Below are 22,887 nucleotides of genomic sequence, written 5' to 3'. Positions count from 1 at the left end.
GCAGGAAAATGGAATAAAATGTACAGAACGCCTTTCTGAAAGCTTGCATCCACAGCCTTTTTTCCTTTGAATGCTTAAATTTGTACCCCTCTGCATTGCTGAGATGTATTTTAAAGTGCTTTGAATGCTCAGAATGAGCTGGATCAATCCTATTAACTGTGTCAAATGAGTGGGATTACATCAATATAATATTGTGAGTTCACCCTGCATTGCAAATGTCTTGAGCTAAAGATGAGACCTAAAGAAGGCCATGGCTTTCAGTAGGACCACATGTAAGAACCACTGTCTCCAAAGCAAGGGCATTAGTAGACTTGGAAGCCATAGCATGGCAGATCTAAGTCAACTCCACCCCACCTACCAAGAGACAGGGCAGAGCACCCAGTCCTGATCGCAGATACACCTGAAACTGCAAGCCCATGTAGACAAGAACAATCCCCTTGAAGGCTTTGGAACTAGGGATAGGGCACAACTTTGCTTCAGTCCACATTGAAAGGTTTGTAAACCCACTAAATTTGCACCTCTCAAAACAATATCGGCACCAAAATGCATTCATCCTTTGGAATTCGTACTTCTCTGAATTTTGCAATGCATTGAAATAGGGGGCAATGTTTGCAGAAATGTGTATTAGGCAAAACTGCATGTAACAGTTTGTGTCTGGGCTGCCAGAAGGGTTTCATTCTCAAGTTAAGGGAGATTCTTCATGCAGATACCTGGAAGTGTGCTCAGCAGATGGACGGATCCCCTTGTTCCTTCGAGCAAAAGATGAGGTGTCTGCCCAGGCCTGGTTCAATGCCATCCACAGCAACATCAGTGCCCTGCTGCCAAGAGTCAAAGAGGAGCTGAGGACCTCACAGTCTGGAGTCGGTGTTGCAGGAAGTAGAGACATCAAGCACGTTGGTTGGCTGACCGAACAGGTAATGGTGATCTTCTTGGTTTGAACTGCACTGCTCATGGGGATATATATAAATGTCTGTAGCTACCAAACACAACTTGAGGAAGGCAACACAATCCCGAGGCAGTCCTTGGCCAACAAATCTTATCTCAAATTATGCCAGTGTGTGCATGTTCTTAGTCTGCACACTCTCCCTAGTTTGAGTTGTATAATGTTTGAAGTAGGGAGACTTGTCCAAAGTGGCTCTCTTTCTTATTTTATTCCACTTGTGCAAATGGATTCCTAATAAAACATCTGTGGAAAAGTAATTTTTATTGACCTACAGGGCAATCCTATACATCTCTACTCAGACGTAAGCCCCACTGAATTCAGTGGAATTTACACCCAGTTAAGTGACCATAGGATTACCATACCATACTTTTCGCACCATAACACTCAGTTTCCCCCCCCTAAAAGGTAAAGGGAAATGTGTGTGCGTGTTATGGAGCGAATGCAGGCAGGAGGAGCCACTCTTGCTGGCTGTTCGGCAGCCTCTCTTCCTCCGCTTGGCTCGCTGAGAAGCCAGCAACAGCTGAGCAACAGCTGAGTGTCGGGAGACAGCCTCTCTCCCTCCTGTCTGCCTGCTCTATGGCTTTTTGGCGAGGTGGGAGAAGGGAGGCAGCTTGGAAGCCGGCAAGAGCTGCCTGCAGCATGTAAAAGCCAAGGTGGGAGAAGGGAGACAGCCTCTCTTTCTCAGTGTCTGCATGATTTATGGCTCTCCCTTACACACATGTAAGTGGCTCTTACTCTGCTTTCTTTACAATGAGCTGGAAGGAGGGACAAAGAGGGCATCTCCTTCCGTCCCTCCCCCAGCACCTCACCGGTAAATTCAAACAAAGCGGCTTACAAGGCTCGTGTCCCTGCGTCTCCTCCTCTTTTTGCTTCGGTTCGAGGCAAGGCAGCTGCACAAATGTGAGCTCCCCCTCTCTCTTCCTTCCCTCCCTCCCTCCCTCTTCCAACTTCAAAAAATATTGGGGGGACAGCCAGGTAAGCCCCACTCACATACCACAATGGGGGGTGGGGGATGACTCCCTCAAATATTTAATGGGGGGGTGAAGGCACCTAGGCCCATAGGAGTTGGCTGCTTTGCCTAGGACAAATGTGAGCTCTCCATCTCTCTTCCCTCCCTCCCTCCCTCCCTCCCTCCCTCCCTCCCTCCCTCCCTCCCTCTTCCAACTTCAATAAAATATTGGGGGGGGCAGGTACAGGTAAGCCCCATCTCACAGACTGCAATGATCTCAAGACAAAGTGCATGCACACTGGTACCTTATATGAATGGCAATGCCCATCAGCATGGGGGGAGGATGACTCCCTCAAATATTTAATGGAGGGGGTGAAGGCACCTAGGCCTATAGGAGTTGGCTGCTTTGCCTAGGACAAGTGTGAGCTTCCACCCCCCTTCCTTCATCACTGTATTGGAGATACCATACATTACTGACAGTTCCTTCATTCACGTGGTTACAAAGCACGGATCCACATGGATCCTCAGGATTTTTGCACTGGGTCACCCCAAATTCACCATCAGATCACATAGCATGTCCATGGCTACAGCTTGCACCAAAAAAATCACGCACCCACTGTTGTCTGGGGCCGCAGTGGTGCAAAAACGTGGTTACAAAGCATGGATCCACATGGATCCTCAGGATTTTTGCATTGGCCTACCCCAAACTCACCGTCAGATCACATGTCTGTGACCACAGCATGAACCACAAAAATCATACATCCACTGTTTTGTTTAGAATATTTTTTTTCTTGTTTTCCTCCTTTAAAAACTATGTGCGTGTTATGGTTGGGAGCGTGTTATAGAGCGAAAAATACGGTATTTTTCGCTCTATAAGACACACCAGACCACAAGATGGACCTAGTTTTGGGAGGAGGAAAACAAGAAAAAAAATATTCTGAATCTCAGAAGCCAGAACAGCAAGAGGGATCGCTGTGCAGTGAAAGCAGCAATCCTTCTTGCTGTTCTGGTTTCTGGGATAGCTGCGCAGCCTGCATTCGCTCCATAAGACGCACACACATTTCCCCTTACTTTTTAGGAGGGAAAAAGTGAGTCTTATAGAGCAAAAAATACGGTAGTTACCAGGGCTGATTTGGGATCCTGCAGAATTCATTGTATTTGGTCACATGAACATTTGAGCCCTCTTCAGGCCTCTTGCCTGATCAATGAGAACTAGATGCCTATAGGTGGCTGAGCGCCCAATATCTCCTGCAATGCCTCTAGGTTTGGTTTCTGACTCCGTATAAGGCACCTAGCTTCCCATCTCCCTGGAAAGAGCCCATATTATACTGAAAATTCACAATGAACAAGAACTGTTCTTAAAATGGGAAAATTAAATAAAGCAAACGAATGAAAAGAAGCTGAGATGCATTATAACATTATCTTTTTGTCCTTCCTAAATCCATACATCAAGAGTCCCCTGCCCACCTCAGAAAAGCTTCTCTTATTTGTGTCAGAGGATTACGTTCCCCGAACAATAATCTGTCATAAGAATGGCAAGCAAATCCATGGACTGCTGATTGACACCTGTCCTGTACCAATCAGTAGTGGCCCCCTCTCATGCTTTTGTTTTTGAAGTAGTTCCCGGTGCTAAACAAAAACACCCGTCCTTCTCCAGACCATGCGGCCTACTTTACAGTTGTTTGTTTGCTCCACATGTGTAAGAGGAGATTAGTGATCAGTAGGTGGCTTTTCCTAATAATAATTTTCCTGCTATGATTAGTATTTCTGTCACTTTTCAGTGCACCAAGAAGTGCCTTAAGGGTTCTCATCTCATCAAGCTGGACGAGTGGCTGAATGGATTCAGACAGCCACTTAACAGCCTGGTCACATGGCACCCATTTGTGACTATGGCTGTTGCATGGCAAATAGATGGTTAGGTAATGAAAGCTTCCTATGGCCAACTTGGCATCTGCATGAGCTGCGTTAGCCGCCCAAGTCGAGCCCACTCGCTTCGCAGCAGAGTAGGATCTCATCTTCATCAAAACCCTGAACAGTAATCCACTGCACCCACCGCTGGATCCTTAATGCTGCTCTTCTCTAGAGCTCCAGCTGAGCATCTGGCCTTTGTAAGTCGCAGCTGATTTATATTTAGGCGGAAACTCCTGTCTCCTTCGATCTTACGCATTTTTATAAACATGCACATTGGTCCAGGAATGCCTTGGTTTGGATAACAGCCGGCTTTTACATTTCTCAAAAGGGAGAGCAACTCTTGCCTCTCTGCCCTAGCGTAGCTCAGTTTGATCTGAGCTTGCTTTCTTGAGCATCCATCTTGATTTGTTTGTACAAGGTTTGCAGAGAAGTTCTACGTTGGTTGTTCATTGAGCTTTAGTTTTAATGTGTTTATGCAGAGGTTATGTGGTTTCGTCCGACGTCCTTGTTATCCGGCACATTTCCCCAACGCTTTTCTTCCAAAATTGAATTTTATCCTCCTCCCCAGGTGTTAGAGTCTGCCACACATATCACCACAACATCACAGGTGCTGCTTCCCCATGACTTCTTCCAATAAGGTCTGTAAGTTGAAACCACCTGAGTTGGGTCAACTATATGGCTCTTCATCATGCGATCATTTCTTGCTCCACCTTCAAGGAAGGAACTACAGGACAGGCCCTGGAACTACAGGACAGGCCCTGCAAGGAAGGAACTACAGGACAGGCCCTGCGTGTATGGTTTCAGCATACATCTGTTACCTGGGAAAGGAAGAACTCATGGAGAAGTGGTTCATGTGCCACTGTGGAAATATCTGAATCTGACTAGAATGTATACGAACAGTATTCATATAACCATCTCCATTTGAGGGTTACATCACTGGAAGACTATAGACAACTGTGTTCTGTCAGTTACAGAGTCTGCTTGATAGCTTCCAGGTGTCTATAGGGATGCTCACGGAATGTAAACGTCATGAATCTTGATGAAAAATGTCCTCTGCCCCTCTTGGACTCATGTGCACATTGGAACTTGGCTACCCACAATATTTCATACTTCTCTGGATGTCGTCATGCAGTTCTCAGCAGTTTAAATGATTTGAAAGAGGCATTTACATACCAATTTTGCTAGCAATTCACAGATTAATGCAGAAACAGAATAGAATTGGGTCAAAACATGCAAACGTGGCACAGACCAGAAGCAGATAAGGCCACCCATCTTTCTTATAAAGCCCTATATTATGGATGAGGAACCTGTAGCCTTCCAGTTGTTTTTACACTACACCAGGCCTGACCACTAGCCATGCTGGCTGAGGCTGCTGGGGAGTTGGGGCCAAAAACATTAGAGGGCCAGAGGTTCCTCACCCTTGCCCTATAAGCCTAGCATGTCTTGGACAAAACTGTTCCTACATACACCCAATAAAGTTCTTAGGGTGTCGTCTTTGCTCTGGACTCCATCTGCCCACCAAGTGTTATAAATCAGCTACTGTACAGAACAGGGCCTTCTCTGCACTGGCTCCATAATTAAGATATTCCCAAGAACAACACATCTACCCTGCTTATAGTGTGTCTTCTTCCCCTGTTAGCTGTGACAATTTGAGCGTTTCCATCTGTTCTGTGCTTCTGTGACTGTTACTTTGTTCTCAGCTTCCCGGTGATGGGACGAAGAATATCCTGGCCCTCCTCACTGAGAAGGAACTTCTCTTCTATAGCAGCCTTCCGCAAAGCAGAGAGGCCCTGAATAAGCCAACGCACAGTTTCCCTCTCATCGCCACCAGGTAATGCAAGCCGCAGTTTTGGAACACGCATGTTGCTCTGCTCGCATGTTGCTCTGCTTTCCTGTTCAGAACTTGATTTGCTGGAGTTTGTGAAAGCTTCTTTCTGAGTAGCTGGGTTACAAAGACCAGGCTCCAGGGATGTCACCCTCCTTAACTCGATACCCCTCTTTCTCTTGCGTAGTCTCTGGTCCTCTCTCTGTCACTGCTTGGACTGTGTCACTACAAATAGAGCTCCCCAGCGAAGAGAGAGCTTGGATGCAGTAAACAATCTTCTCTTCACTCGGTTATGATGGTTAAAAGAGTGGTCCCTTCCCATTTCTTATGGATGGATTCAGGAGCAAGCAGTCATATAAAGGCTGTACTAATTCCAACGTTTTGAAAACATCTCCATTTAAGGGGTTGTCCTTTCCTTCCCAAATTGTCGCATGCCATCCCTTCCCCAACCTGGTGTTCTCCTCATCCCTGAGCATTGACCATGCTGTCTGGCGCTGATGGTTGACCAAAACAGTAGGGGAGCACTTCAAACACTTTAGGGGTGCATTCAGACCAGGGCAAAATTGTGTTAGTTTTCCTGCTGATAATGCTTGTGCTTCTGTCCTGTTTTCTAATGTTCCGCCCATGTTGCAGTACCTGTTGGGTTAATGGAACTGTGGCTTTTCCACCAATATTACCGTGCTAAATTTCACCCATTTCCGCACATGCGTGCTTCTGTTCCCCCATAGATTCCCTCATGAAAGCAGCAGGAAGGAACTGTATGCTAATATACCACCCCAAAATTTGTCACTTTACTTATTTATTAGTGTTATTATTAATTTGTATACCACCCTTCATCTCAGGGCGGTTCGCAACATAAAAATGCAATCTAGAAAACACAGGCTACGGAATGGAAACAAAACCAAATGAATACCCCCCCCCCCGATTACCCCCATGATTTCCCAAGTTAAGGGGGCTTCAATTCCCCCCCCCCCCTGTAATCAAATAACACAGAAATGAGCAGTAAACATGTGCTACATTCCATTCGTTTTCTTGATGGCTTTTGCGTCATACGACAAACTCAAATGTAGTGTGGAAATCAACAGTTAGGGAAACGTCGGGGAAATGGAACAAACTGAGGTGTGAATGCAGCCTAGGAATGATACAGCTAAAAATGAAGAGATCCTGGTGCCTGGCGAGTGACTCTAGTTTTTTCTCCCCTTGCCATTTGTGGACTGACTCCCTCTGTCAAGCCCTCTTTCCTTGTCAGAAAGTTTCCTTACTCTTGCTTAGTAGCACTCCCTAATCTGAGTTTGTGTATGTTAGTCAAAGTGAAGAATATATGAGTGATCTTACTCAGGGAGAAGGGTCAGGGCTCTGTCCTACCCTGTGGTTCCATCTGAAGAATCGTTTGTATGCCTTTGTATACCAAAAATAATATGCAGCCACCACTCATGGAATGGTTTGGTTGGTTTTTAAAAAACGACGTTTAAGAAACTGGAGATGGGGTGTTCCTTCTGTTTGAAGCATTTCTATGGTTCTGCTGCCCCCTTGTGTTTAGGGTCTGAAATACAAATTACCAGTCAACAGAAATATATTAAAGAAAGGATTTTGCCTTTTTTTGATAGGCCTGTGTGTGTGTGTGTGTGTGTGTGTGTGTGTGTGTAAGAGGGGGTGGAGGGAGAGAGGGAGAGGGATGGGTTTCAGAAGATATGCTTTGCTCCATGGATGGTGTTTCTGGGCAGTTGATGGTGCAGCTGAGTTACAGATGTTATTCGGGTGACCTCTAGTGGCCATTATGTCACACAACTGTTCTAGTGACAGAACAAGAAACCAAAATAAAAGCGAGGCTTTGCCACCGAGTGTACATTAAATAGAGGGCCAATCGCACTTGCCTTCAAGATGCGCACACAAAAACCTCTCACATGCGTATCTTTAAAAAGTGCCATATGTGAAGCAGCCCTGTAATCCAGCACAAGTCCATGGGTTGACAGGATATTGACAGTATACAGTCGCAGGTAATGCAGGCGTTGACCAGGTTATAATGCAGCAGCTTGAAAGCAAACATGCATGTAAGAATTCCTATGGGGAAATCTGGATTTGGGTTTCCAGACTCCGTATGGGATGAAGCTTTGTCCTGTGCCTTTAATGCAAGGGTGGGGATGCAGATCCTGGATTCCTCCACCCTTCTGTGGTCCATTTTGACACCTAGGAGGGGTCCACCCATCTGACGAATCCCTTGATCTCACTAGAAAGTCAAGTTGCCAGTTTTTCCTTTGAAGTGACCAGCCAAGCTTGGAGTTACCACCACTCAGCTAATTGGCACTGACTTCAGCTCCCACCAGCGCCAGACACCATAACTAACGTCAGAGATGATGGGAGTTGTAGTCTAACAACACCTGGAGGCTGATGGGTTTCCCACCTTTGCATTAACCTTTGGGACAATAAAATGTATTGGACTTCAAGCTACCACACGACCTCTTGGTATATTTAGACTTCTGCTGTGTCTCATAAAATGCACACTCGATTGCTCGCCGTGCATTAGCCTAGCCCCAGGCTGCAGTATTGGCTAACTGGTAATCTGACCATGGAAAGAGTTTGTTGCGCTGAAAGGCCCTTTCTGACCCAATCCCTACAGGCTTGTGCATTCTGGCCCATCCAAGGGTTCTCTCCTCTACGACTCAGAGCTCTCGTTTGCTTTGCGGACCGGAACCAAGAAAGGCGTAGAGACGCACCTGTTTAGCGTGGAGACACACCGGGACCTGGCCACGTGGACAAGGATGCTGGTAGATGGTTGCCACAACGCTGCTGAGTGTGTCCAGGAAGTGTCGACAGGTCAGGAAGCAGGTGGAGCTTCGCACATGGGGACTTGAGGCTTTCCGAGGAACGGGAATGAGTCCATGGCCCCATTTGCTTGGGGGGTTCTCCAACTTGCCAGTCCTGCATTGTAGACTGACCTAGAACCAGGGCTTCTTTGGAGAGAACCTACTCTTTAGTCCAGCACCCCAAGGCATGACTGGGTAAACTGGGTTAGGATAGGAGACTGTTATCCCAGCAAAATAAAAAAATTCCTTCCAGTAGCACCTTAGAGACCAACTAAGTTAGTTATTGGTATGCACTTTCGTGTGCATGCACGCTTCTTCAGTTATCCCAGCATTACTGCCACTTCTAAGCTCAGCATATGTGAACTAGCTGCTGGATAGTTTATTTACCCTTGAATAACGGGAGAGTAGCTTAGATGACAGATCTTTGCCTTGATTATGAAGAGCTGGGGGGGGGCACTTTCTGGTCTCTCTATATGCTACTCCCAAATGATTATAGCCAGCAAGGGATGCGGGTGGTGCTGTTGTCTAAACCACAGAGCCTCTTGGGCTTGTCGATCAGGTCGGTGGTTCAAATCCCTGAGATGGGTTGAGCTCCCATTGCTCTGTCCCAGCTCCTGCCAACCTGGCAGTTTGAAAGCATACCAGTGCAAGTAGATAAATAGGTACCGCCGCGGTGGGAAGGTAAACAGCATTTTCATGTGCTCTGGTTTCCGTCACAGTGTTCTGTTGCACCAGAAGCGGTTTAGTCATGCTGGCCACATGACCCAGAAAGCTGTCTGTGGACAAATGCCAGCTCCCTTGGCCTGAAAGTGAGATGAGCACCACAATCCCATAGTCTCCTTTGATTGGACTTAATCGTCCAGGGGTCCTTTACCTTTTTTACCTATAGCCAGCAAGAACCTGCAGTAGGTTTCTGTGTCTCAGCATCAGTCCATTCTCTAGAAAGCAAAGTTCAATGCCAAGTTCAATTCAGGCTTTTCTCTTTCTCCACCTCCCGTCCCCAGCATGCACATGGAACGGGAGAGACTGCACGTTGTCCATTCACATCGAGAAGGGTTTCACCATCTCCACCCTGGAGCCAGGCCTCACCAAAGTCATTCTGCTGCAGCAGCCTTTTGAGAGGCTACAGATGTCCTCAGACGACGGGGCCAAGATGCTTTACTTGGACTTTGGCAGCTCAGAAGGAGAGATTGTGAGTTCCCTTTCTTGCCTTTCTGTGCTCTTCCAATGAGTTTTCAGGGAAGCAAGTGAGATGTAATATGTAGGAAGCAGAACCCGCTGTATCGTGTCCTTGGGGTATTTCCTGGAGCTGGATAAGGGTTGCCCAGACAGCGGCTGATGGGAAACTGTTGATACTAATCATTGCCATTATTTGCACATTGCAGAATCTCACGGGGGGAACTGAGGCTTTAGAATGAGCATTTAGAATTCAGGGAAATAAGTGACAGGAATGGCTCACAGAGGTTGTCTCTGTGGCACAAGTCTTAAGTAGGGGCAGCATGGCAGAAGAGCATGGCTCAGAGGAATAGAGCAGGGTCCTGTTGCTTTAGAGCAGAGATGGGGAACCTCATCTCTCCAGATGTTGCTGGACCACAACTCTCATTATTCATGGCCTTTGCTTATGTTGGCTTGGGCTGATGGGAGTTAGGAGTCCAACATCTGGAAGGCCCCAAGTTCCCTAGCCCTGCTTTAGATTCAGAAGAGGCTGCCTTGTATCGAGCCAGAACATTGGTCCATCTCTCTTAGTATTGTCCACACTGACTGGCAGCACTTTCTTCAAGGTTTCAGTTGGGTATCTCCCAACCTCTCCTGGAGAGGTCAAGGATTGAACCTTAGACCTTCTACACGTAAGGCAGATGTTCTACCATTGAGCTACAGTCCAGACTCAGCACAGTGGTAAACAGGGCTTGCCATCTTAGGAGAGCAAATAGGGCTTTGCTTGAATGTAATTTACAGGCCCTGAAAGGGGTATGTGCTGTCCTGGACTTTGAACCCATCATTTTAAACTCAAATGGGCAAAGCCCATGGCCCTACTAGGCCTTTCAGAAGGCTGCTGAGGGTCAGAGTGACAGCCCAGGGTGGCAGCATGCCCTGTGTGTATGCTTGGGTTTTGGAAGTGGTATGTTTGTACTAAGCAGAGAATTGTCAGGCATGGGTTTGTTTGGTCTTGCTTTTGGGGCAGGAAAGTGCTACGACGTGGCAGTTTCTGCTATTTCAGTTTTGGTAAAAATAATCAAAAAACAAGGCAGTGGAATAAATTATGCAAAGCGAGGAAGTATATGCAAACAACTTAATTTGCATAATATATCACAAGTACAGAGTTAGAGTTTAGGGTTTTTATCCTCTTAAGGAAATTTTGCACAGTATGCAGAGTCTTAGAGAAGACCAGCATGGGCAAGAATCACACATAATTCAATTGGTCCTTGGTCTTAAATTATTATTATCTTCCTGGCACCAGTGGCAGGTTGTCCCTATAGCACATTCACTTGTCTCCCAGTGCTGCACCCTTTATTATGGGTTATGTCCAGTGCTATTCCTAGTCAGAGCAATCCCATTGAAATTAATAAGCATGACTAACTTAGGTCCATTAATTTCAATGGGTCTACTCTGAGTAAAACTTAATTGACCAGAACCCAGTGTTTGGATGAGGCATCCACTGTGATCCCTGATCTATCCTGAGTTTCCGTCTCCTGCGATGGAGAAGAGACCATATCAGCCTATGGTCTGTAACACTAGCTGCAGCCACTTTTTCTCTGAAGGGTTCTGCAATGGATGGTTAATGTACTTGCCCAGTTCTTCTACATTCTGAAGTCATTGCTTCTTTGTTGCACAGCCAGCTGTAACGAAGAATCAGATTTTCTAGGGAATGCAGAATGGTGAAATGCTCTGAACCAGCCCCTCATTACTGTCCATGTTCTTCCTTCATTGCAGCAACTAGATCTTCATTCCTGCCCCAAAACCATTGTCTTCATCATCCACTCATTCCTCTCTGCCAAAGTGACCCGGCTGGGGTTGCTGGCATAGGGACACAGGGCAGAATCTGGAGAGAGGCAAGACTCCACGTGATCTATGCACTACGGCTATGCCTTCATGGCCAAAGCACATTTTTAAGAACGCCATTACAGACTGGAACAAGGACAAAGGTTGTCATGCATCCAAAGCCAAAGGAAGCCAGTAGACTTCCCGGACAACTGATGGAAACTCACGGACAGGCAACTGCCTTGGCACCCAAGTCCCAGGATGGACAGCCCATGCAATAAAAATGCTCCTGTAAAGTTGCCCATCAGCACATGATGTTCCTAGAAAAAGAAAGAAAGAAAAACCACCACAAGCTTGGAAAATATGAGACTGCTGAAGATGTCATACCAACCCAGTTCTGCCATCACATTAGTGCCTTGAAGATGATATTTTATATATATATATATATATATTAAAAAAATGTTTGTATCAAGGTTTTATATTTATATAGCTCAGTTTATGAACCATAAAGGGATGCTTACAGTGTTGTTTGCTCTGCGTTTGTCACGACCATTTTACACTCAAGACTGCAATGCTGTGCACATCTGCGTGGGAGTAAGACCTATTCAATGTAGTGGGACTTACTCCAGAGTAAACATGCATAGGGGTTGAGTTGAAAATGTGGTAGATTAAGCCAGATCTCTTCATTACCTGTAACACATATAATCGGGGGGGGGGGGACGGGACACACTTAAGCCATTGTCTGACATGCAGCCGGCATAAGCTGAAATATGGCTACATGTATTTGCCGATTTATCCAAACTTTGGGGAAAAGTTACAGAAGCCATAATTTTAAAAGAGATGCTCAAGTTGAAAAAGATCAGGAAGATGATTTTTATTCTTTATTGGTTTGGTTTGCTAACTCTTGACACCTCGATTTTTGTTTGTCGGACATATGTTTTAACCGGAGGTGCTCTTGAGCGGGGGAAGCAATTAGTTTTATGAGCTGCAAAATCATGCATGGAATTATCTTTATTATTTTGTTTTCCTTTTGCGAAAATAAATACAGATTACTAAAGATGACTAAAGCAGAGTTTGTTTCCCTATCTGAATTGAAAACAACATTTGGCGTTGCCCACCAAGCCTGAAATTTACCAATTTTTGACACAACAGTGGCTTTCTCATCTCAGTTTAATTTTAATTGGCATAGCTTTCTGGCTGCTTCCTGTATACATGACTATTATCAACTAATCAGAGTCCTGTTGTTCAGTAATGTTTGGCTCCGGTAAAACTGCCTACATGACTTTCGCTCTTTGCTCATCTTATCTGCTCTTAATTCATTTCTTAAAAACTTTTTGCGGGGGGCGGGATATGGGAATTCAGTAATTGGTATACCTCCCCAACACAGCATGACACATACCTTACACGTATCATTCCAAAACAAGCTGTGATGCTTGCCACTTACATGACTCTTAACGCAACCTATGCTTCTTGCACGCATACAGACATTTCAGAGGTGTTCGTTTCTGCTGAAGGGAACAGCGGGAGGGACAAGAAGGTGCTACTGCCAGCGACTGCCTCGCTACGTGGCCTTGCTCATCGTGAAACAGTCCACATCATAATGCAGAACACTCCAAAAGCATTTCAGGGAACGCCAGCCAGCTTCTCACCAGCACTCCTATTAGGTGAGCAGGGAGAATTTGCTCACTGCAAAACCTAAGCAAGAGAAAGGACATTTATTGTAGCAGAAGGGCATCAAATAAGAATTCCCTACCCTGAAAATAAATGCTGCCTTGAGGAATTCAGAATGCAAGTTCAAACAACTTTTCACCAGGTTCAGAAGAAAGTAGGGTTGACACAAACCCACTCACAATTTGAAAGCAGATGGGGTTTTTTTGCCATAGTGCTCTGGCCAGGCCCCTCCAAGCGCTCACACATGAAGCATGAAGTACTTCAGCCCCCACCCTCCATTTGAGGGGAAGTTTTGATTGGTCCAGAATATCATCTCATGTAGAAGAGCCGTACACCCAGGGAAAAGCCTCTTCACACAGCTCCAAAACAGGCAACTAGCAGGCTGAGTGGATGCAGCAGAAGACCTTAGCTAGCCAAAACAAGCACTAGGGCTTTAATCTCATTCCAGTTGCCCCCGCAGCAGCACTTTTGTTTTTAAAGGAGATTCTGTGCTGGATTGTTTGTCTTATTTAGTTTGGCCCTCAGATTTCATTCTCTCTCTCTCCCCGCCGCCCCAGCTCTTCTGCCTGAGATCCTTTGAACGGGAAATGGCACCAGGGATCGTGTCTGGGGTTTTCTGCATGCAACAATGCGATTTACATGCTTACAGTTCCTACTATTAAACTTCCCGCATAACATTAACATTCACCAGAGCCCAAACAACACTGCAACAAATGGATTATTGTGGCTAAATAAACAATGATTAGATTATATCATATTGCAGCTATGACAGCAACTTCAGCTGACGGGATAATAGAGATTACTTGTGCAGTCTTGCCATGTGTGTGCATAAATATTTTGTGGAAGAGATACACGCATCGGTGTGTTCCCTGGAAAGAACATCTTGGTGAAGTGTGTGTGTGTGTGTGTGTGTGTGTGTGTGTGTGTGTGGTGTTAAGAACAAGCAGCCTGAGATCCTTAAATCACAGGCATTGCCTTAATCTGTCTTTTCCTGGCATCAAGTGGTCCAGCTGTTTCCATGCCTGACCCCAGATTTCTCTCATAAGGAGACTGCAGAAACCTGCCAGGGAGAAGATGACAACTTCAGAGGTTGATGAGTCCTTTCCAGAATGGCAGTGCTTCCTTTGATGCTCAAGGCAGGGGGCTGCGAGTTGGCTGGTCTCGCCTATTAATTTTGATTTGTACTTTTGCCTGCTGCCTAGTGTGCCATCATTGGTCGTTTACTCACCCACCTGAACGGAGCAAGACCTTCTTCACAAATGACCCGAGAAGTGGTGAGAGGAAGCACCCCTTGCTACCAGTCTCCTCACAGCAGATGCCTAGGCTGGGTACCTGTCACCGTAGTATTAACCTTAAGGTTTGGGTGTCTGCTAGGTTCTTGCTCCTCTCTAGGAGAAACAATGTCAAGCAGGGACCAAATCTGGAAAAAAAGAAAAGTGGGGTAATTTGTATAGGTTTGCAGAATTAAACTTTTACTGCATTTGGGTTACTTTAGTGCAGAATTTTGACAATACCCCACACTTTTCTTTCAATGCAGCATACAGTGGTACCTCGGGTTACATATGCTTCAGGTTACAGACGCTTCAGGTTACAGACTCCGCTAACCCAGAAATAGTACCTCGGGTTAAGAACTTTAATGAGAACAGATGAGAACAGAAATAGTGCTCCGGCGGCGTGGTGGCAGTGGGAGCAGTGGCGTAGCATGGGTTGTCAGCACCCGGGGCAAGGCAAGTAATTTGCGCCCCCTAACCCGTGGATTTGCCCTAACCCCAGATGTTGCGCCCGGTGTGGCCGGCCCCCCCCTGCACCCCCCACGCTACACCACTGAGTGGGAGGCCCCATTAGCTAAAGTGGTGCTTCAGGTTAAGAACAGTTTCAGGTTAAGAACGGACCTCCGGAACGAATTAAGTACTTAACCCAAGGTACCACTGTACACCTGTATAACTGAAGAATGCCTACAAGAGAAAGCGGTTGATTCTGCATTAAAATTACTCCAGCCTTATGACTTTGCACTGAAGTGCCAGACTGCAAACTGTGGTTGTGCATACAAATCTCAGTTACGAATTAAGACTCCCAATACATGGGCTACTCTCTCTCTCTCTCTCTCTCTCTCTCTATATATATATATATATATATATATTCAAGGCAACATCTCTGCCCTTCATTCCAAAGAACAGGAGTTAAGTGTGGAATTAAGACTTGAACTTAATGCCAAAACTCAAGCCATTCCTATTGTCAGTTTCCCCTTGGGAAGACTTAATGCAGAACTGGATGTGGAACCGGCGAGCCTTTTCTGTTGTGGCTTGTGTATACAGTAGTGTGGTGGCAAATTCAGATGTCCAGGGTCCCCTCGTGACAGACATGCCCCCCCCCCCGGTCACATCCTCTTCTAAGATTATACAAGAACCCCAGGAGCCAATCCTGAGAGGCTGGCTTACCTTTCACTCTGATTGGCTCCAATCAGCCCAAAGGGTATGAAGACTTCTCAGTGGCTGAAAAGCTCCCCTTTCATGCTGACTGGGTGGTTCTAGGGCCCTGGAGTTCGGGATCCTGCTGCAGAAACGATAGCAGGTCTTCAACCCTCTTGTCATCCTGGACCACTGCTCCTCTGTGTTTATATATAAAAGCTAAAAGCTCAATAGAAAAGCAATGCTACGTAGTTGTAAGTAGTCGTGCCATACAGGTAGGCCCCTGTGTTTGTATCCATGCTCTCAGTCATCATTGGAGAAGAGAGGGAGAGTCACGACTCATTAGGAAGACAAAGGCTCCCATTATCTGGGGAGAAATGTTCGTTTTTTACGTATGCAAACCATTAGCTCAGATACAATCTCATCCCAAGTGCCAGGTATTCTAAATATATAAAGAATGGCACTCTTGAGCAACAGTAATAAATTGATTCTGCAGCAAATGTATTCTCTTTCCCCTTGGCTGACGCAATTGCTGGTTAGCGGTTGTCATGGTAATGCCATTTCTATACTCTGAAAAACTATTAGATGGTGCTGATTGCACAAGCCTCTCACAAAAACAATGTTAAGAGTAGTAACAACAAGAAGAACCGAGAGCATTTGCCGTTTTTCTTCTGCAAAAGTGTGTGTGGCTGTGTTAAAAAAACAACAACTATCAGGCCGGTGTGTAAATCAGAATGTGCGGCACTGCGCAGTCAGTGAGTGCATCTGCAAAGTGTGCGCATGGATGGAAGCATTCTCAGCACGACTTTCAGACAGATGGCCTGATATTGACCTGGAAGAGTTTTCTGTAATGTCTACACCAATCTGCAAGAGAAGATGCTCCAATCCACCCCTCCAATCACCCCGACTCTTCCTTCCAGGAAAACCCACAGTTTATCGCTGAATTGGAACAAATGGCAATTGGGTTTCTGTTTGTTCCAATTTAGCTCTAAAGAGTGGGTTTTCCAGGGGAAAGCAGCAGGACAAAGGCAAAACCACTCAGAATTGTGCCTAGAAAGCATGGGACAAGTGGAGAACTGCTCAGATCCATGCTTTCTAGGCATGGCACAAGCAGAAGTGTGGCTGAGCCATGGGTGATTTCAACAGTAACCCATAGCTTAGGTTTGGGGGACATGTGGTCCTCCAAATGATGTTGTACTACAGCTCCCATTATTCTAGATTATTAGTCATGCTCTTGGGGTGCTATTATTATTATTAATTACAAACCCATAGCTTAGGTTTGGGGGACATGTCCTCCAAATGATGTTGTACTACAGCTCCCATTATTCTAGATTATTAGTCATGCTCTTGGGGTGCTATTATTATTATTAATTACAAAGTGTACACTACCCAGGGAGCAAGGGCTATGGGTATGAAGGCCCACGATGAAGCAACATTGCTGAAGTTAAGATTTAGGTCTGGTCATTGCCTGGCTGGGAGACTAAGGGTGCTATTCAACTAAGTTTTACTCCAGAGTTGACCTATTGAAATGAATGGACCTAACTTAGTCATGTTCATTTATTTCAATGAAGCTGCTCTAGGTAAAATTAGTTGACTACCATCCTGGAAACCTTCTACATGCTGGCTTGAATTCCAAGGCAGGACACAAGTGTAGTAAGAAATACCGTCACTGCAGAGAAATATCAGCTTCTAGGATGTCGAGTAAAACAGAAGATTTATTATTTGAAAAGTCCTCACCATTTCACTTTAGAACCATCTCCCCCAGTGGTTCCAGTTTTACATTAGCCGTGACCATCAAAGTGAAGTGGATGTTCATGTTTCTAGAGGAATCAGAGTCATTTCTTGGGGGGGGGGGAATGAGGAGGGTGAAAACAGGATCCCATTTGAGGGAGAACAACTGGGCCAGAAGATTGGTTCAGCTCACCTTCATTACTAGCCACGGCAGCAATCTTATTTCAAGATTAAGAGCGGCCCTATGATTTACCACACGCACATGTCACATTCCCAGAAAGCCTGGCTAATATGGATTGGCAAAAAAAAAAAACCCACCACCCAACAACCCCAAACTTACTAACTGTTAAATCAATACAACAAAGTAATTCAGAAACAGATGGCGTGTTTTTCCTCTGATCAAAAGCATGTCTGTTCTAGGAAAAATATTATTATAGTAATTTAGCTTCCTGTTACTGCCCCGCTGCTATTATCATTTAAAGCTGATTTCAATAAAAGAATCACTCCCAATCCACATCAAGCTTTCATTTTACTCCAAAGGGCGACAATTCCACTTCAGAGAATATAGGCTGGGGGGGGGGGGAGAGGTTGTTTAGAACTGGTTGACCTAACATTCATCGGAGTTCTCAAGGGCGACCTACACACAGCAGCATGGTTCTGTGCACAGGTCCCTGTGGTCACAGCAAGTGTATACAGCTGATGCATCTAGCTAGACCTCAGTAAACATGACTGAATGTCTGCTGGTAGGTATGGAGAGGCACATTCCCATTTGGGGGCCACTGGTCTGACACGCAGCTGGAATGCAGTCACTGAAACAATTCGGCCGAAACCAAATGCTTCAGGTCCCATTATTTTCAATGGGAAAGAGTTAAGCTGAGGTAAGACTTCATCCGAGTAAATGGACTTAGCTTTGATCATGCCCAGTCACCTTGATCCAGCCAGAGAGATCTGTGCATATTATTGTTGATGGACTGCCTTGATAATAAGAATAAGAATTATTATTTACACGCCTCCCATCTGGCTGGGTTTCCTCAAAAGGTGTCCAGGACAATGCATAACAGAAGATAAAACAACAAATTCATGAATAAATAGAAAACATGCAAAAGCCAAAGATACCTATAAAATAACAGCGCTATTCAAAGAGGGGGTGGCCATCCCCTTTTCTCTCTGCCACCCTTTATCTCCCCCCCCCCTTGCCCTGAAACTCCCTCCACAGCAGGCTACCAAGGGAGGGACAGATCATTATTGCCAGAAGTCCAAACTGATCACTGGCAGAGGGCATTTTCTCTTGCCTTCACCTACTCCGCCTGGCTCAGCTCTCCCTGCTGCCCTCCAGCCCTCGTTCCCTATAGGCTCTGCCGCTTACAGGAAAAGTGGCCGAGGCCTGTGTGGTGCCCATCCCTGCCGTAAGTTAGCAGGATTGGGAGAGCAGGCAATCTATCTCCCTAGACAAGAGATTTGCCGCTGTGGGAGCAGCAGACTTACAAGCCTGTCTGTTGATGTGCTTCTGGTGAGCCTCCACCTATGCCCAACCAGTATATTTGTAAATAAATGGAAATACTGCAAAAGTGACAAATGGAAGTCAAGTCTGGATAAAGCATGTGCACCTGAAACTTCTCACTGCTTGGTGAAGCAAGAGGGAGCACGAGAATCTATTGCTAAGCAAGACAAAACCAGAAAAGGCTCAATTCCAAAACTGTCCCTCATGCTCACAAATGTGGTCCATTCCATTCCTAAACATGGGCATTGTTTTGTTTCTATTTTTTGTGCTTTTATCTTGTATTTTTATCTTGTAAACTGATGAAGGGCAGAATAAAAAGTTAAAATAATAATAATTAAGACCCTCCACCAGATAAAAAATAGAAACATGGGAACTGTTTGTTTAGTCCTCACAGACCTACAATTCACAGCACCCTTAACAAGCTATGTTTTCCAAGATTCTTTGTGGGGGTGCTTCAAATGTATGGGGCGTATAGAGCCACTGTTGGCTCTGCTAGTTAAATAGCATGAAAACGCTGCACGTTGGCACGCGGTGAGACCTCCTGGCAGGCATCTGAGAGAAAGAGCTATACTGTAACTTGGGGATACAGGGAAATTGGCCTCCTTTCAACTTCCTCCGCCCACTTGATTTTAGCTCACTGGTTTTTGAGAACAGGATAAAATGCTAAGTAACATGAAAGAAACAAGCTTCTTTTTCACAAAACTCTTCCACTAGTCAGTAATTTTAATCAGAAGAGGTACTTATTCTGTGGTGGTTTTGTGTGGCTCCTGGCACTGAATAATTCTCCCTCAGAACCCCCATCTCTTTTATCTGTTCCTTTATTTTCTTTTTTTGAGAACAACACAGAACCTCCTTTGGAAACACCCGTGATGCCACCACACAGGGAAACTTTCCTTATTTAGTGTCATGGGCCAAGTGAAAGCAAGATTGCAGCTACTGTGAATTCTCTTAACCAGAGAGAAAAGGCTTCTTATGTCTCTGTCATCTCCTGTTTATCCTCTAAGTTGGTCTTCCTGCTCTCACAGGGCAATATTGGCTGTAACAGACTTCTGTTTCAGTGTAAAGATATTGATATCTTCCACCCCGAAAGTTGCATTTTGTAGGAGAATTTAAGGAACCAACATTCTGCTGATATTTGGGTGTGTGTGACAAGGTTAATAAAAGGTAAAGGTAAAGGTGACTATGGGGTTGGGGCGCTCATCTCACTTGCAGGCCAAGGGAGCCGGCGTTTTTTGGGTTTTTTTTTGTTTGTTTAATATGCTTTTTATTAGTTTTCTTACTTAACAAACACATACAAGAAATTAACAAAAATGATAAAACTACATACATACATACATACATACATACATGTTCTTACAAAAAAACTTATGCCACCATGTTCTTAATTCCCAATTCCTTATCTTCCCCAATAGACTTCCACCTTCCTCAAAGCAGGTCTGTCTTATCTATTTAATAAACTGCTTCTTTAATCATTTTGCCATTTCTTCTGTTATCTGAATACTATACTTATAATCCATATTGTGGTTTGTGAAAATTAATCAAAGCATGTCCAGGTTTTAACTTGAGGGCACTGTTTTTTTTAATATTCTTTATAAATTTTCCACTCCTTTTTGAACTTTTGGTTTGGCTGTCTCCTAATTGTCTCTGTCATTTTTGCCAGTTTGAGATATTCAAATAATTTATCCTCGCACTGCCAGACCTGAAACCTTATTACAAATTGGCTTGCTTATATTGGTTAAAGGATTGGATGTCACTGCAGAACTCAGATTTACTAGATTTGGAAGGTTTTGATAACTGTTTTGGGTGGCATGCATACCTGGAATATGAGAAAGTTAAAATTCATAGAGGCATCCTGAACCATATTATAAGGAAATCACTATATAAGGTATGCAAAAAAAGAAGAAGATATACAGTGGTACCTCGGGTTACAGACTCCGCTAACCCAGAAATAGTACCTTGGGTTAAGAACTTTGCTTCAGGATGAGAACAGAAATCTCGCAGCGGCGGCGGCGCGGCAGCAGCGGGAGGCCCCATTAGCTAAAGTGGTACCTCAGGTTAAGAACAGTTTCAGGTTAAGAACGGACCTCCAAAACAAATTTAAGTTCTTAACCCAAGGTACCACTGTATTGAAACCCAAAACTCACTGGTGGCTATCCCCTTTGGAGGCCATAGCAGTGAAAAGAAAAAAAAATGGAATAAATTCTCTATGCACCCACCTGCCCCCCAGGAAACCCCAGTTTGCCCTGTTGGAGGAAATGAAGGTCTGTTCACAGCACTTGGTACACTAAAAAGAGGGTTGCGGAAATTAACAACCATCATGATACATGTTAAGAAAGTAAGAGGATGTTCTACTTCTCTACTGGTAAAATGTTGCTACATTATGTATGTCATTATGTAGTTTCTGACCTTTTAAAACCAGAGAGAAATGCCGTGTTGAGGCATAAGGTTAAATGCCAAAGAACAAGAGCCAAAATTAAGTCACTCAGGAAGGACAGTAGATTTCACTCTGTGTCTGCAATGCAAAGAAGTAAATGGGATACATTTGACCATGACGTTCTGGTGCCAGGCAGAGTAGACCACAGCAGGCAAGATGAACCAGTGGTCTGATCATGTCTAAAGCAGCTTCCTAGGAAGGTCATGGCAGGGGTGATCAACTGGAGGAGTGAACGGAGATTCAGGAGTGAAGAGGGGAAGAGGACCACCAGGTCTTGATCCAGCCTTCCCTAGCCTGGTGCACTCATGACATCTGGGTGTCATCAGACTGGGGAGGACAAAACCTTAATCAGTTTCAGAATTTAGTACTGGAGCCTAATTTTAGTACCAGGATTCATTTTTGGAATGGTTCAACTAAATATAATAATAATAAAAATCTCTGACAATGTACCTACTATGGTGTGTGTGTGTGTGTGTGTGTGTGTGTGTGTGTGTGTGTGTGTAAGTAAAAATGTCTTCTCTTGGAAAAAAAAACCCAAGGTGTCTAATAACAGTGCTATACACATAGCACTGATCAAACCTATCCATTCTGAAGGAATTCAGCCCTGAGTGCTCACTGGAAGGACAGATCGTGAAGCTGAGGCTCCAATATACTTTGGCCACCTCATGAGAAGAGAAGACTCCCCGGAAAAGACCCTGATGTTGGGAAAGATGGAGGGCACAAGGAGAAGGGGACGACAGAGGGCGAGATGGTTGGATAGTGTTCTCAAAGCTACCAGCATGAGTTTGACCAAACTGTGGGAGGCAGTGGAAGACAGGAGTGCCTGGCATGCTCTGGGGTCCATGGGGTCACGAAGAGTCGGACACGACTAAACGACTAAACAGGAACAAAATACACATATTTAGGCTTGTGCAACAGGATATCCTAGCGATGTAGCTCCCAGGCAGACTCCTGTTCTGTTCCCCCCTTTTTAGAAATTAATAGGGGTTACCAGGAAGTCTGGCATGGTGAGAAGAATGTGTGCAGAGCCCTAGACTGGAGATTGTTCTGGACATTGTCAGGTCAGGACTTTGATGCAGAAGTCCAGGGCCCACACAGCAGAACGACCCCCAAATGCATCAGGGTTATCTTACCCTATGTTGAAGTATGTGAAGTCATGCCCATTGGCATTTAAAGGGGAGAGGGGAAGGCTCTGCAATATCATTAAGCCCAGGGTCTAAAAATTCTTAGCCATGCCACTAACTGGAGACAAATTCTGTTCCTAACAGTATGGGTGCAATGGCTGTGGTGGGCACTGGAGGGCAGCAAAGTGCCTATGGCAGGCCCTCAGAGAAAGAGACAATGAAATCTCTGATAAGGTTGTCCTGGGCTGTTTGCTTACTGCAGCAGTACAGCATTACCCTGGCAATATCACTTGTACTTTTCATTAGTCATTTGTGACCTTTTACTTCTGTAATCAAACAAGACAACCTAACACTTAAATCTGAGCATTTAGGCCTGACATTTACAATTGGTTCTCAAGTTAGGGAGACCAAATGAAAATTTCCTAGCAGGCAGCACACAATGGGGGGAAGGAAGCGCCAAATAATTCATTTGCTGAGTAACATGTATGTCATCCCTATTCAATCATCTGTATCTGACTGAATAATATCAGTTGATATTTGTACTGGAGTGGCTGTCATTAAACAGTCAATATTCATCTGGAATTACTGGCACACCGAGGTATCCAAG

General features: G+C 45.0%; 1 protein-coding gene across 1 annotated transcript in view; it reads left to right on the top strand.

Moving 5' to 3' along the window:
- Nucleotides 1-12,468, top strand: part of SNTA1 (syntrophin alpha 1) — a 60,947-nt gene extending 48,479 nt beyond the window's left edge. The window contains exons 4-8 of the mRNA XM_028734875.2: nt 707-914; nt 5,504-5,634; nt 8,246-8,442; nt 9,437-9,624; nt 11,364-12,468. Coding sequence (XP_028590708.2) covers nt 707-914; nt 5,504-5,634; nt 8,246-8,442; nt 9,437-9,624; nt 11,364-11,456 — 817 coding nt within the window. The 3' untranslated portion in view covers nt 11,457-12,468. The remainder of the gene's footprint in view (nt 1-706; nt 915-5,503; nt 5,635-8,245; nt 8,443-9,436; nt 9,625-11,363) is intronic.
- Nucleotides 12,469-22,887: the final 10,419 nt, after the last annotated feature.

The sequence above is a fragment of the Podarcis muralis genome, chromosome 5 (assembly GCF_964188315.1).
Source record: "Podarcis muralis chromosome 5, rPodMur119.hap1.1, whole genome shotgun sequence".
Taxonomy (NCBI): domain Eukaryota; kingdom Metazoa; phylum Chordata; class Lepidosauria; order Squamata; family Lacertidae; genus Podarcis; species Podarcis muralis.
The sequence above is the reverse complement of the archived record's forward strand: the minus strand, read 5'-3'. Positions and strand labels throughout refer to the sequence as shown.